General features: G+C 38.0%; 1 protein-coding gene across 1 annotated transcript; it reads left to right on the top strand.

Moving 5' to 3' along the window:
• Positions 1-2,621: 2,621 nt before the first annotated feature.
• LOC139137268 (uncharacterized) lies at positions 2,622-15,829 on the top strand. Its single transcript, XM_070705268.1, has 7 exons — positions 2,622-3,150; positions 5,923-6,057; positions 8,885-9,025; positions 9,939-10,073; positions 11,080-11,205; positions 13,003-13,092; positions 14,361-15,829. The coding sequence occupies exons 1-7, from the start codon at positions 3,081-3,083 to the stop codon at positions 14,627-14,629; spliced, it is 966 nt and encodes a 321-aa protein (XP_070561369.1). The 5' UTR covers positions 2,622-3,080; the 3' UTR covers positions 14,630-15,829.
• Positions 15,830-15,866: the final 37 nt, after the last annotated feature.

The raw sequence follows: 15,866 nt of genomic DNA, 5'->3' as shown, positions 1-15,866 counted from the left end.
AAGCCCGAGTACGAGGGCTCTTCTGGTATATAAAGTCCAACCCAACGATAAAATGTCGAGGCCGCAGGCCGAGACATTTTATCGTAGGGTTGGACTTTATATACCAGAAGAGCCCTCGTACTCGGGCTTTATCCGACTTAAAAACTATCGCCCCTAACTGATATATTTTCGTTTTCAATGTGTTTACGTCAACCGTCCCCTTTGTCAATGTAACATGTTTAGGATATGAATTAAAACTTTTATTTGTGAAATAGCCTTCCAATGTAATGGAACATCCTATAAATGCCCTAGGGCACATTAGTTTATGTTTGTACCACAGCATATGTATAGGATAAAGCCCGAGTACGAGGGCTCTTCTGGTATATAAAGTCCAACCCAACGATAAAATGTCGAGGCCGCAGGCCGAGACATTTTATCGTAGGGTTGGACTTTATATACCAGAAGAGCCCGAGTATGAGGGTTTTATCCGACTTAAAAACTATCGCCCCTAACTGATATATTTTCGTTTTCAATGTCTTTACGTCAACTGTCCCCTTTGTCAATGTAACATGTTTAGGATATGAATTAAAACTTTTATTTGTGAATTAGCCTTCCAATGTAATGGAACATCCTATAAATGCCCTAGCGCACATTAGTTTATGTTTGTACCTCAGCAGATTTTGTGTTGCAGCTGGTTTCCGCTGTGTTACCAAATTTGAATATTAAAACGTACCAGATGTCTACAGAATATGACATGTTCACTTTTGATTGGACAGTACTTTACTACGGCGCTGTCATTCGTTTCTGGAATTTGGTGACCAAGGCTTTACGAGTAGATAAAACACATGAATTGAGCACTCTGATTGGTCAATCAACAATAGATAGTTTTAATTTAAAAACGAACGCATTTCGCTTCTTGAACTTCTGCGATACATGAGATTGTCACGTGCATTCAAACATAGACAGTAGCGACCGAACAAAACTACGGTATTTAACACTGCGATGCTTGTTTTTCGATACGTTAGTCGAGCTAGGTTAGTTTGGATCCGGTCAGGTTTGTTTTGCCGTATTGTCGCAACTGCCACTTGAATATAATGCAAATGATATGTCTGTATGCGAGACAACTGTGGGGGCGTGATGTACCCGCGAGGCGTACAGACTTGCTATTGTCGAGAAGCAAGCTCCCCTTTTCATAGTGAACCTTTGGAAGTCCTCAACATGGGCGTCGTCGTTAAACTTTGGTGCGTAGTTGTTCAATATAAATAATATTTTAAACATTGACTTGGGAGGAGCAGCCATTCAACACGCACGATGGTGTCTATTGTTGACTTTGTGGCGAGGTCATGTGGCAATTGTGTTAATCTACAGTGTATCCCTGTTTCTGTGCCCGCTCATCTGGGTTAGATTTTACTCATTAAGGTAGAACGCGCCTAGGAACAGATAGTCCTACTCAATTCTTTTCTGATCTACCACCTGTGGGGGCTTATTTTAAAGCTCTTGGAGAAAGAAAAACTTTCACCGTCTTAGTTTTTTGAAAATCCAAAATTTAATTTCCCCCACAGAGTCAACACAGGAATGGCGGCCATTTTGAATTTCAAATCTCCCAAAATGTTGGGTAATTTGTTTCGCTAGTTCCAAACTTTGCACGGTGACAGCCGATTTTTATTGTTGATTTGGTAAGAGAATGGTTGAAAGTTTCACTCAGGAAAGTTTGAGCAAAAGTTTAAGTCTTTCACTTTCGAGGCGCATACTACCTTAACTTGTGCTTGGTATTGTCCTATTTACTTGCACGGCAGTGTTCGTTTACTTTTCCCTTTATTTAATCAAATTTTGACCTCGGTGGCTCAGCGAAAACTAATGATGAGTTAAACCCAAAAAGAAATGGACGAATGTTAATTTCACGCGTTTAATGTACCATAAGATTTTAACGAAACTCAAGAATCTCATTGAGTGCCTAAAATTTAATACAACGTCAACTTACATGTACTTTCGTATATTCGTGACGCTATTGTCACATCTGAATCGGTGTCCATGGTGAGCTAGGGCTATGCGCAAATCATATTTAAACGCTAAAAAATATCTTCACTGTATATTTCAATTGTATAATTCTGTTTACGTCTGCGAAAGCATGTGCTGGGAAAACCTAAAATGTTAAAGCACTTAATACGCCTCCAAAGATAATAGTCTAAAAATTCCACGTATCACAAGCATGTCGAACACACAACAAATGATATTCTTTCCTTTTTTCCCGATGAAGTGTAAAGTAAACGCCATTACTTCTATGGAATGGAATGTTTCTGGTGAGAGAACCCTCTCGTTGGAAACACCATACTGAGGTTACGACTTCGAATAATGGGAATTTTTAGAGCCGCTTATTTCTCCTTAGCTATACAGTGAGAGACCATTATTTACGCAAAGCTTCTCCGTCAAATAAGCTTATATCCTCAAGCATGGTGCAAGCGTCTAAGCCCTTGTTGTTGAGCTCCACACTTCAAAAGCTGACGGTACGCGACTACGGCAAGCGGTTAGAGGTATAGCGCGTTACAAAGGAAAGAACAGAAAAGCAAGGAAGATAAAAGAGATTGAAAGAAAAAATAGGGCGTGCCTTTGTTTGACTTACAGCCGAATGAGTCCGCAACAACGACCCTGACGTACAGGTTACACGGACTAGAAGAGGCGCTTTAGTTAGTGAACAGGCTCTATTGTGTTTATAGTGCTAGAACACATATTGCCATGGAGGGTAAAATCTGGCACATATAATGTGAACACTTTCGAACAGCAATAACAAGCTCCTTTTTTCGTACACTCAACCACTTGGTACATGTCAATGGCCGTCTGACAGGCTCAGAAACAGAAGCGAGCTGCGGTAGTCTTCTGTCGTCAACAAACAGAAAACACGGCATTCGTCTCCTGGTGTAGTTTTCATTGATTGTGCGTTTTAATGATTTCGTCATTGACTTCGTTCCCTTCAGTACTGATCAAGACTAAAGTTCCGTTCGAAGCATCAGTTGCAACAGCTTTCCTGTACAGACGATAATCATCACCGGACCTCGGTTCTCAGAGAAGAAAGGATATCCCTACACGGCGGAGTTTGTAACGAAATGACATTCACTGTCTTGAAAGTTACGTTCATATTGCTGTCGGCTTGTACCAAATTGGGTCATTTTCAAGGTATGTGCTGTTCCATATGTGATCGGATTTTCTGCTCAATCTCTTTAATATTTTTGGCTGTACTTGCCATTTTATCACTTTGTTTTTACCTTGAACAGACTCCTCGATTCTGGACTTCGTTAATCAGTGTTCTCGCTATGACTTTGTACACGTAAAATGTGTAGTGTTGGAGAAGCAAGTTATTAAGACATACACTCAAACAAAGGGGCTTTAAACTAGGGACTTGTCGTATAAAGCTGTACGGTGAAGAATGAGTTATGGCGGGCTGAAGTAGCCCGACTCTCCGTGTGCGTTTTTACGCTCATGCATGTTACATAGCTCAGTCCTTGAGAGTAGCCATAATCTCGTCGGCCACACTTTACACTTATATCATGGCAGTGTTTCATTATGATGGCTGCCGGCCAGGACAACGAGTTCATTCTCCCCAAGGACTCCCCCCTGACGTCCTGTGGGTGAACGATGCTGTAAGTGACGTCTTTTCTGATTAATTGAGGCGCTCGGGGGAGGGGTGGGTGGGAGATCTCAGATGTATCGCCGGCAGTGTACATATTGTCATTTCATACTGACAGTATGGGACAAACGACTATTGTAGTATCACAGGCGAAATTCGGTTACAGGGCCTCGAGGATATTACCATTAAGAAAGAACATTATACATGTACGCTATACCTATTCGTCAACAAGACCGTTTTTTCCGTTTAGTAAATTTTTCTGCAAAAAAGGATATGTATGGCTCATCTTTCCTAATGTCAACGTTTTCAAAAGACGCTTAAAAACTTACATCTTCCAGAGAGCATTTTCATTGTAACTCTAAGCGCCACTGAGCATTGTTTAATTTTGGATATTTAGCGCTATACAAATTTGCCAGATAGATAGATAGATAGATAGATAGATAGATAGATAGATAGATAGATAGATAGATAGATAGATAGATAGATAGATAGATAGATAGATAGATAGATAGATAGATAGATAGATAGATAGATAGATAGATAGATAGATAGATAGATAGATAGATAGATAGATAGATAGAGAGAGAGATAGATAGAGAGAGAGAGATAGATAGATAGATAGATAGATAGATAGATAGATAGATAGATAGATAGATAGATAGATAGATAGATAGATAGATAGATAGATAGATAGATAGATAGATAGATAGATAGATAGATAGATAGATCTGTCAAATCTGTCTGTCAGAACTTGACCAGACATTGACCTCACCTTCAGCTGGTAGTTCACTTGATTAATAAAATTTAACTGCCAGTGCCGTTAGAGGGCACGACGATCACGCGATTACTGCAGTCAGTAAAGCAGAGGTGTTACAGGAAAAGGATTACTCGTACAACATATTCCGTGTTTCTTAAATTTGCCACAAATTTCAACTGGATGAAGGAAAGGCGTCAATACCCAAGCAAAAAACTACCGGTTATTTTTGTCCGTGAAAAACGAAAACATCGCAGTGCACTAGTATTTTTGTGTGGGGATTATCCCCGGAGGCACAGGAGCTTAATGTTGGATAACTTTCAGACTCTAAACACGGTGTTATAAGATCTGAAATATTTGCATATGGCAAAATAATTAGCCTTCCACTAGAAATAAAAGTGGTTTTTTTTAGCAAATCAGTCTAAACAAAATCTACAAGCCACCGTGACGCTTGGCACCGGAGATGTTATACTTTGCTATCGACGATGAAGACTTAAGCTTAATGTATATAAAGATAGCTCTTTTTTCTCTAAAAAGGTACTCTGAGAACCAATAACAATCTCTCTTTGGAAAGAGCCGACAGGGGTAGCCTGGTGGCCTGTCATAATTCACAGATTTGTATCACCGTATGATAATAATCACACAGAAATTGTAAGCCCAGTTTAAAGTTATCAATGAAAACGCCTCCGTTCAACGTATAATCACTATCTATTAATCAGTGAGCTTGCGGCTTACAATGTGTGCGATGTGATGTGTTTACGAGCTATATAATTTCATAGTGAGGATTTCCAAACGTATTTTGAGGTTCCTACTACGAGATAACCTACAAACCTATAATTTTCATCTGAGAACAATATCGTCGGTAGAACGTATGATTGATCGTCGATATGGTTTTATTAGATTACTTGGAACATGTCTTGATAGCATAATTACAGGGTTTTGTTGGTTCAAGGTTGAAAGATGGTATTTTTGCTTATATGCGAGAGAGAGAGAGAGAGAGAGAGAGAGAGAGAGAGAGAGAGAGAGAGAGAGAGAGAGAGAGAGAGAGAGAGAGAGAGAGAGAGAGAGAGAGAGAGAGAGAGAGAGAGAGAAGACAGACAGACAGACAGACAGACAGACAGACAGATATAGAAAGAGACAGAGTGTACTTATATGTATAGTGTGCGCATGTGATTTGCAACTTGTCTTGTGAGCAGCAAATGTGAATAGGACCATGTACATAAGCGTGTTAAAGACATTTTTGAGTAGAGTGTGGTATGTACTTGTGTAAAAATACTTTCGGTGAAATGAAACTTATGAATAATGCCGAACTTCGTGGACAATCTGAATCTTGTACTTGTATGTTGTGTTTGACATGGGTTTATTTGATGTTTTTAAGGCATGATATGACATATATGTCAAGCGTCAATACACATGCGAAAGTGTGACATATTAGAGTGGGCAAGCGTACGTATAAGTTTTTTTTCCGCAATGACAATTCCATCTCACTCAGAGAATTAAAGAAAATATTCTTTGCTACTTCGATGTTAATAACTGGTTCTTTAATTTTATGCCCCTCTCGAACAAGACCCCCCAATATGCACGGATACCTGTGTACATGCCAGAAACGACAACTGCCAGGATGCCGGGCCAGGCGGTACAGGCCAGTGTAGCTACGGCACCGACTGCACTGACTGCGGTGAACGGGATCCAGATCCAGGCCGTGAGTAGTCCAATTCTCAATAGCGTTAATCAATGTAGAGATGGATATTGACTGTTGATGCTGTTCATCAGCAACATCAATACAAGTATGTTTCACGACAGATATGCGTATACGACATTCTGTTTCATAAGCATAATGATCTATAGATACCACCATACGGGGTCGTAGAAATGTTCGTCCTCAGGGGTAGGGGCGGAGGTAGGGGTGTCTTGGTCTCAGCACAGGTTTTTTCGTGCTATAGTTTATTTTATTTTAATACGTTTGACTATGATAGGTTTTGCCAATAAACATTTACACTGTATTGATGGGTTTGTTGTTGACTATGTCAACAAGTAAAGTCGGCTCGTACTGTAAAAACAAACTAAACTCATATAAAGGCATGATGACAACCTCTTCACTCTGCACCGATTCAACTTCGCCCATTTTCATTGTTATTTCCGTAATAATTATGTCCGTTTTTATATCGATTGGTATAGCTTTCAACTCGGGAATAAAAAAAGTGGATGCGCAGGGTTCTACAGACATTTTACACCAAGGGAGATTGTAACCTCCATAAATGTAATAATCTCCACAAATGTAATATCAACCACAATTGTAATAAAATCAACCACAAATGTAATAAAACAGTCAACCATTATTGTAACAACCCGCAACCACAAATGTAATAAAAAAATTAACCATAAATGTAATAAAACTCAACCATAAATGTAATAAACTTGAACTTGCATATGTGATAATTTGTTTATCAATGCCCTGAGTAAATAATAACTTTAATAAGACTAGTGTACTGTTATTGCATACTTTCCTGAAACTAGGTTTCCTTTCCGAAACACAGAATAGAATACTTTGAGAACACGATCAGAAAGCGGCGAGGTACTGATCAAACCGTTAGATAATGGAAGTGGAACAGCAGTTCTAGACACTGATAATTATATAATAAGGAAGCGTCAACATAACTCGTAAACTAGTGATATCACACAAAGTTTATGACAGATGACTCAGACCAAATAACAGAGAAATATAACCCTTATAACAAAAACTTACTACCCAAAACATGTGACAAGAACATATATCTATATTTCAATCTAGTAAAAAAATACAAACACTACCTTGAACACAGTAGTACAAAATTAGACATCCTAGCATCACCAGTGAAGGAACAAACTTCAAGTGCGACAACATAGGAATACAGACAATCTATCGATTATTCCACACAACTTATCCACTGGAAACGAATTTGAGGCGACTGATTAAGAAAGTACGGCAATTTTCGAAAAAAACGGCGTTAAAGGATCGTAGTGTTATACAGTCTCCTCCACTCTGGAGTAGAGACTGCACTGACGTTCAGATTACAGCTGTGTCTCGCCATGGCCAATAAATTCTATACACAAAACAGGGAAACGTAAAATACATTTTCAAATACACAAAACACACTAATTGCAAACAATTAATTAAGATATGAATAATGTGTGGAGTTGCTTTCCTTATTACATAGATAAATATTTAAGGGCCAATTCCTCAATTGCAACGACAAAATAGATTTATTACATTTATGGTTGACAAGTATTACATTTATGGGTGATTTTTTTATTACATTTATGGTTACCATTTATAACAATTGTGGTTGGTGTTTTTATTACATTTATGGTTGATTTTTGTTACATTTATGGGTGATATTACATTTGTGGGTGCATTTTATTACAATTATGGTTGATGTTACATTTATGGAGATTATTACATTTATGGAGGTTACAGAGATCACCAAATGGCGGTACAAGCAAATTCATGTGTACAAACCCACATGGAAATACATGCATTTCAATGCGTGTTTGTGCGCGTTGTTTTGGTTGAACTACGGTCCCTTTCCAATTCTGAATTTAACCTAATAAGACAGCAATGATCAATGAGTCGAAGTGAATTTAAAATAACCTTCGCTTTTGAAAGTGCTACATTAGATAGATAGATAGATAGATAGATAGATAGATAGATAGATAGATAGATAGATAGATAGATAGATAGATAGATAGATAGATAGATAGATAGATAGACAGACAGATGAATTGAAAGATAGATAGATAGATAGATAGATAGATAGATAGATAGATAGATAGATAGATAGATAGATAGACAGACAGACAGATAGATAGATAGATAGATAGATAGATAGATAGATAGATAGACAGATAGATAGATAGATAGATAGATAGATAGATAGATAGATAGATAGATAGATAGATAGATAGATAGATAGATAGATAGATAGATAGATAGATAGATAGATAGATAGATAGATAGATAGATAGATAGATAGATAGATAGATAGATAGATAGATAGATAGATAGATAGATAGATAGATAGATAGATAGAAAGATAGAAAGATAGATAGATAGATAGATAGATAGATAATAGATAGATAGATAGATAGATAGATAGATAGATAGATAGAAAGATAGAAAGATAGATAGATAGATAGATAGATAGATAGATAGATAGATAGATAGAGATAGATAGATAGATAGATAGATAGATAGATAGTGAGACAGAGACATAGAGACATACATAGATACATATATAGTTACATAGATACATATATACGTAGATAGATAGATACATAGATAGATAGATACATAGATACATACATGCATACATACATACATACATACATACATACATACATACATACATACATACATACATACATACATACATACATACATACATACATACATACATACATACATACATACATACATACATACATAGTGCACTCTGTTGTTACAAAAATGCATTGGATATAGTTTATTTATTCACTTTCATTCCTAAAAGTCGGATGTTGGAATACCTGCACATTCTCAGTAGACGACTCCTGTGACGATGGAGGCGAAGGAGGGTCACCTGAGTATGTTTACTGTCAGCTCGGTACAGATTGTGACGATTGTGGTCCGAGAGAGATCGAACTGACGTCTGGTGAGTGCCCGGTGGTGGCAGTCCCCGGATTGGTGGGTACCCATGCGCGTTACCAAATTCACGGAAAAGTGGGTATTTTTCTTCAGTCATCTCGGAGATTCTAGGTCCGTTAATCGAGAAAAAGGGGTACTTTTTCAGAGTAACCTCCGAGATTAGGGGTAGTCCTTTCATAATCTCCTAGAAACACGAGGTACAGTAGATGATGGGAGGTGTATTGTCACACAGGAGCCAGCCGAGAACTCCAGATGCAAACGGATAAGGAAGATGATTGTGTATGAATGTGACTAAAATAAGGTGAGGACAAACATTTGTGATGTATGTACTAGTACATGTATACAAAGTCAACCTCCAGGGTCAACCCTGGAAGTCAACATACTAACCTCCTAGATTTCGAAAATAAGGGTATGTTTTTTACAGCTAATTTCTCCCAGATTTGCCACAAATAGGGGGTGTTTTTCTCAGAAATATTCTAGGAAAGGGGGTACTTTTCAAACTTGGGTAACAAGCATGGGTACCCACCAACCCGGGGACTGCCACCGCCGGGGGTGAGTGCCCCTTTTTACTCCACAAACGTACTCCTCCTCGTTGTTGTTCGGTTCCTCTGTTAATTAAGTCTCGTAAATGACTGGTCAGTCATGATTGACATCGGGCAGACTTGTTCAGGTCCGTATCAAACTTCGATTTTGTCCAGTACTATTACTGTGTACGTGCAGCAAGCTTCATGAGCAGCAATATAATTTTCATTCAATTTGTATTATGAAGGTTTCACTAAGCTTCGTCGACAGTGAGAATTTAACTGTACGTATATATATACACAGTCGCTCTACACCGTGTTCTATCATGAACACAATCTGGCGAAAGTGCGTCTTCCGTTGTTGCTGAAATTTTGATTCAATTTCTTTTTTCCAAAAAGAACTGTGTGCAAATACGTGTGAATTCACAGCCAGTGACGGCATATGTGATGACGGTGGACCTGGCGCTGACACTACAAACTGTTTTTACGGCATGGACTGTGACGACTGCGGTCCGAGGGTGCTTTTGGGAAATTGTGAGTTCTATCAACCCTAAGACGTATCTTTCGTCTCTTCTGCTTAAATTTTTAGAATTTATTTCTGAATTTTTATCAACTGTTTATTTTCAAGACCACGGAGAAAGAGAAATATTCAAGTCTTAGTTTTTCTAAAGATCGAAAATTTTATTTTACCGAAAAGATTTTATGACAGCGATGGTGGCCATTTTGAATTTCGAATATAGGCAAATGTTACGTAATTTATTTCTCTAGTACCAATCTTTGCGATCCCTGATTTTTATTCTTGATTTGGTAAGAGAATGGTTGAAGGTTTCATTGAGGAAAGTTTGAGAAAACATTTGAGTCTTTCACTTTCGAAACGGAAACTGCCTTTGATATTCATGGCGAAGTGTAAAGTACGTTTTGTTCGTCAGTTGACGGTCAGTTTAAGAAAATTGAATCAATATACCCTAATACCATAGGTCATTTGTGAGAAACTTGTAACTAAGGACCTTTTCCGTTGATGGAGATATACTTATATGGAAGCAATGCATAGAAATATCAATGTCCCTTCACGCTACGCAAACATCGTGACGCTAAGTGACGCTTATGACGCTGAAAGTGTGTCATTTGCATCACTTGTTTATAGTTGAAATAATTTTAAGTGATCTTTTGTCTGTCTGTCTGTCTGTCTGTCTGTCTGTGTGTATCTGTGTCTGTCTGTTTCCCTCCATCATGCTCCCTCCCTCAGACTCCTCTCTCCCCCCCTCTCTCTCCTCTCCCTCTCTCTCGTTGAATCAAGAAATTTTCGGAACCAGGAAGAAATGATTTAACATTCAGTGACTCCAAGTAGTCGGTTAAATTTACACATATCATTTCAATAAATTGTAAATGTTGCTAACAAATGATTTTCGAAGCGTACAATCAGTGCTCGCATTATGACACTTCAGTGGTAGTTGTGAATGTAGCCCAATGTCACGGTGTTATAACACAGGCATTGATTGTGACCTTACACAAATCAATAATGATTTATTATTTCTTCTAGTGGAACTTTGCAACGACTCGTGTGAGTATGCGAACAACGCATTGTGCGAAGACGGCGGTTTTGTATCTGCCGAAACTGGGTGTTTTTATGGAACCGACTGCACCGACTGCGGAGTGAGATTGTACGGTATGTGGCGTCCGTATCACCCGAACCGCGACTTCTAACATGTTTAGAGTATTATTAGTTCCATGTATTTGTATACCATATCTAAATCATGCTTAAAGGTATACAGTCCCCTGTAATCTAAATATGCCCACATATGGTTCCTTGGTATTCAAAATGCCCATGTGAGGGCGCTGTTTTTAAAAAAGCGGCCACCCGCTTAAAATCTGTGATCGGTTAGATTTTCTTTTTCCATGGTAACTGTGGCAAAATCTGAACAGGTGACAATATACCTTTAAACGCACGATTTTTGGATTATTAGTACAGTGCACACAGGTTATAGGTATCATATCGTTTACAATATCTTTCAAGTTCAGAAAGAAAATAATTTTCCAACAAAAAAAGTCACAAACGGATATGTAACCATTGTTACGAACCGCTTACCTGATACTAAAGCAAAATAAGTAAAATAAGTAGGCATGTAGGTAAGTTTTTAGGCAAAAAGACAGGCACAAACGATAAAACAGATAGATAGACAGATAGATAGATAGATAGATAGATAGATAGATAGATAGATAGATAGATAGATAGATAGATAGATAGATAGATAGATAGATAGATAGATAGATAGATAGATAGATAGATAGATAGATAGATAGAAAGATAGATAGATAGAGATAGATAGATAGATAGATAGATAGATAGATAGATAGATAGATAGATAGATAGATAGAAAAATAGATAGAAAGATAGATAGATAGATAGAGATAGATAGATAGATAGATAGATAGATAGATAGATAGATAGATAGATAGATAGAAAGATAGAGAGAGAGATAGATAGATAGATAGATAGATAGATAGATAGATAGATAGATAGATAGATAGATAGATAGATAGATAGATAGATAGATAGATAGATAGATAGATAGATAGATAGATAGATAGATAGATAGATAGATAGATAGATAGATAGATAGATAGATAGATAGATAGATAGAGAGATTGATAGAAGATATCTTTCAGTAGCCTTACATTTTTGTAGAGGTAGCTATGCTGATGAGACGATCAATCCTTTTGATACTCCGCCTACATGTAAATGGTAGATGAAGTAGGGGAAATTTATCTTTATGACTATCAGTATCAAGTAGTTTCCTTACCCGGGAAAAACAACATTGTATTGCGAATTGTAAAATACTTAACCACGAGATTGAGAGTCGATAGACAGTTATATTACCGTGCCCTGCCGTAGCATTTGATTGTTGAGCTGAACCACGTGACTGACCACAAATACACAGTAATGGTTTGTTTACATGCCCGTGAATATGAATAATAAGATTAACAACTCAAAGTATCGTAACTTTACAGCTCAAACGTAAATCATAATAAATCACAAAATAAAGTGGAGCACTTGTAGGTCAAGTTGAGATACTTTTTTCTGAAAACATCTCCGGATTTGCCATTTTTTTTTTACAGCGCGCGTGACAGTGCGTCGCGTATTGCTCCGTTTCTGGGGCCCAGTTGTCGTTCGCTCCTGAAATTTTCGGAAATTTTGACGGTTTTCTTGGGTTCGCTGATAATATAATGGAAATAACAGACTCCGCTCTGACCATTAACGTTATTTATGGGCTCGGGCTCGAGGAAAGCCAATTAACGGGCTCGGCAAGCCTCGCCCGTTACTTTTTTGCTTTCCTCTCGCCCTTGCCCACAAATAAACGTTAATGGTCAGCGCGTCGCCCGTTATTTCTATATTAATGGTTTATGTTTATGGGTCGTAAACAGTCAAAATTTCAATTGTCTTTATTTACTTGTCTCTTCGCAGTGGGTGAAGACGGCGGTGTTACCTCGGCAACGAACGGTGGCGATAACTCAGCGACTACTGATGGCAACGTTAATAAGCAACCAATCGACAGTGAGTGACTTCATCTACGATTGAAAAGTCATTACACTTAGTGCGTTTTTTAGAGTTTGTGTTTCATGTGATTAACTATGTTCGTGAGACAACTACAAACCTTGGTAAAAGTGTATCTCGGTCACTTTGTTTTTTCGTATTTTGTTAAATATCGAAGTTCAACATGCAAATTATTTTTCAGCCTGTTATAGTACGATAAAATGACAGTATGTGATTATATATATATACATCATGCATAAAAATACAAAACTAAATTTTATTAGATCTTCACTCTCGTCATGGTTGGGACGTACCATTATGCTGTGTTTAAGAGGTGGTGTTGAAATTCAATATTTAAATATCAATATTTGTTTTTGTGGCAATATTTGAAACCAGCTCAGAGCGTTTGTTTAATTGAAATACACACACACACACACACACACACACACACACACACACACATATATATATATATATATATTATATATATATATATATAGATATATATATATATATATATTCACTGTTTCTATACAGAAAAAGTGTACACACAACTTGGTCGACAAGCGTGTCGTATGAAGTAATGCTGACTACATATTGCTGACATACATGTAGCAGTCAATCAGTATTCAAGTTTTTTAAGTGTTGGCTTCATTGAGTTCGATGGATGTAGAGAAGCCCTAGGCCCAGCATTCAAGTTTCCTCACATCGTCAAATTCTAAGCGAATATTATACCATTTGTGAAATAAAATATTGATATGTCGTCGGGAAACATGGCGCTCTGGTCCAAGAAATTTGGATCTCTTGACATTTTGACATTTTGAACGAATTTGAAGTCATAATGAATCATACGATTGAAAGCTCACATGCCCAAACTGTGGAAATAGGAATGCCAGCACCGTAATTACAGTGTTTCTTCGAGCGAGTCGTCAAATTCACCGAGACATCGATGCTTTGCCAAATGCCCAAAGCAAAAGCGGCTGAGAAATGATGACAATTTGTTGTAAAATCTGTATAGCGTCATACTTGGCCATATTCAATGCAGGTCTGACCGAGATGTTTCCAAAACAGACTGAAGTAAACATTTACGCCTCGTTGGTAACAATGCTCTTCGTCCGTGCACAGGCTATGCTGAATAATTTAGGAATAATGGTGGCACATTTTTAACGTGCGCCTGTCGTGACAAGTGACACATTCAACAAGTTGCTGGAATTTCTGGTGACTATGTCCCTGGCATTGTGTTATCGTCTAGTCATATACGTTCTTTTATTGCGCCTATATAATTCCAGGTGTAAACTACGGGCTACTCAGCGGCGCCGCCGCCCTTGTGACAATTTGTATGCTGGTCACCATAGCAACAGTGGTCATCCAGGTCGTTGTCTACTACTTCACCCGGAGGGCGCTGTCAGCGAAGTCCGAGTCTGGTTTGACGGACGAAGAGAAAACGACGGAGGAAACGAACGTGGACGACAAAGCTGTTGCCGAAGACGGAGATAAGGCGGACACGGGGAGTACCGTTTTGCTGGTTGATACAGCGAAACCTGAATCTTCGGCTTAGTAAAAAACACAAATTCTAAACACTCAACTCCGTTGATTTGAAGTGTGCCCCCCCCTATCCATTTTCTATTCGTTCATATTAACCATAACATAAACTTTTTCAAAGAACATTATTTTTCAATTCTTCTCTTTAATTATTAGAATCAAGATTTTGATCATAGAGATATGTACTAAAGAGATAAGTCGGTGATATTACGCAGGAAAAATGTCCTTGATATCATAACCGATATCTGGTTATTTCTGTCTTACAATATTCGGAATTCTGTAATTTTAACGAAGTAGGCCCAGCTCTCTGGAACCGGAGTTGGACGCCATGCTTAAAATCATAATTCCCAGTAGATAAGTATGGTCTCGGACAGCGATGGTTGTACGTTCTTTGAATATGGGTGTCGAGGGCGCTGTTCGGGATGACATACGTCGGTGGGTTGGCGGTTGTGTCCACAAGCCCGAGTAATGTGTCCTCGTCGAAGCACTGCGTCGGTTCGCGTGAATGATACTTTCAGTAGAGACGAAACAACGTCGATCCTCGGGAAAATTGATAAGCGCATTCCCATGTGTGATAAAAAAATGACGATATGCCATATAAAAAGGAAGGGATTTGTTTGCTATCAAGGCCATGGCACGGATATTGCTGTCCCTACGGTAGGTTCAAGGCTGACCTGTCCGGATCAATGGATCAGTCAAATCAAGCGTGTTTCCTAACTTCAGAAGATTAAACCTTATTTTTCAAATCCGATTGCCATAGCAATATACTATAGAGCCCTTCTTTGCGTCATTGAAATATTTGTCTCTTATTGTCGGTGACTAAGGATGTATTTATTTTTAAGACAATATTTTATTGTTTAACATGTTTATCATATCATTACAATAATTAGCTCTGTTTAGGTCACTACGATTTACATATTATTTGAATAAATTAACAATAACCTGTAACAACATACCGAAGATGAATAGACATTGTTTCCGTCCACTGGACCAATGACGTCATGCCTTTAACGGATTCTTTCCTACTATATGTGAATCATCTTGATAATAATAAGGGTCTTTGACTGTTTCTTAAAGAGTGCATAGTTTTCTGACGGTTCCCCCCACGGGTTTTCATTGTAAGCGGTATGTTTAGTTTTTCATTGTTCGGGAAGCTATGCACAAACTTATATTGAAAGCTGTGAATAAAAGAAAGCGGAGTGCTTGTAACAAATAAGGTTGTCAGTTTCATCTGCGTGTTTTTGTTGCGTATT

The sequence above is a fragment of the Ptychodera flava genome, chromosome 7, assembly GCF_041260155.1.
Source record: "Ptychodera flava strain L36383 chromosome 7, AS_Pfla_20210202, whole genome shotgun sequence".
NCBI classification, from domain to species: Eukaryota; Metazoa; Hemichordata; class Enteropneusta; family Ptychoderidae; genus Ptychodera; species Ptychodera flava.
This window is presented reverse-complemented; position numbering and strand designations above follow the sequence as displayed.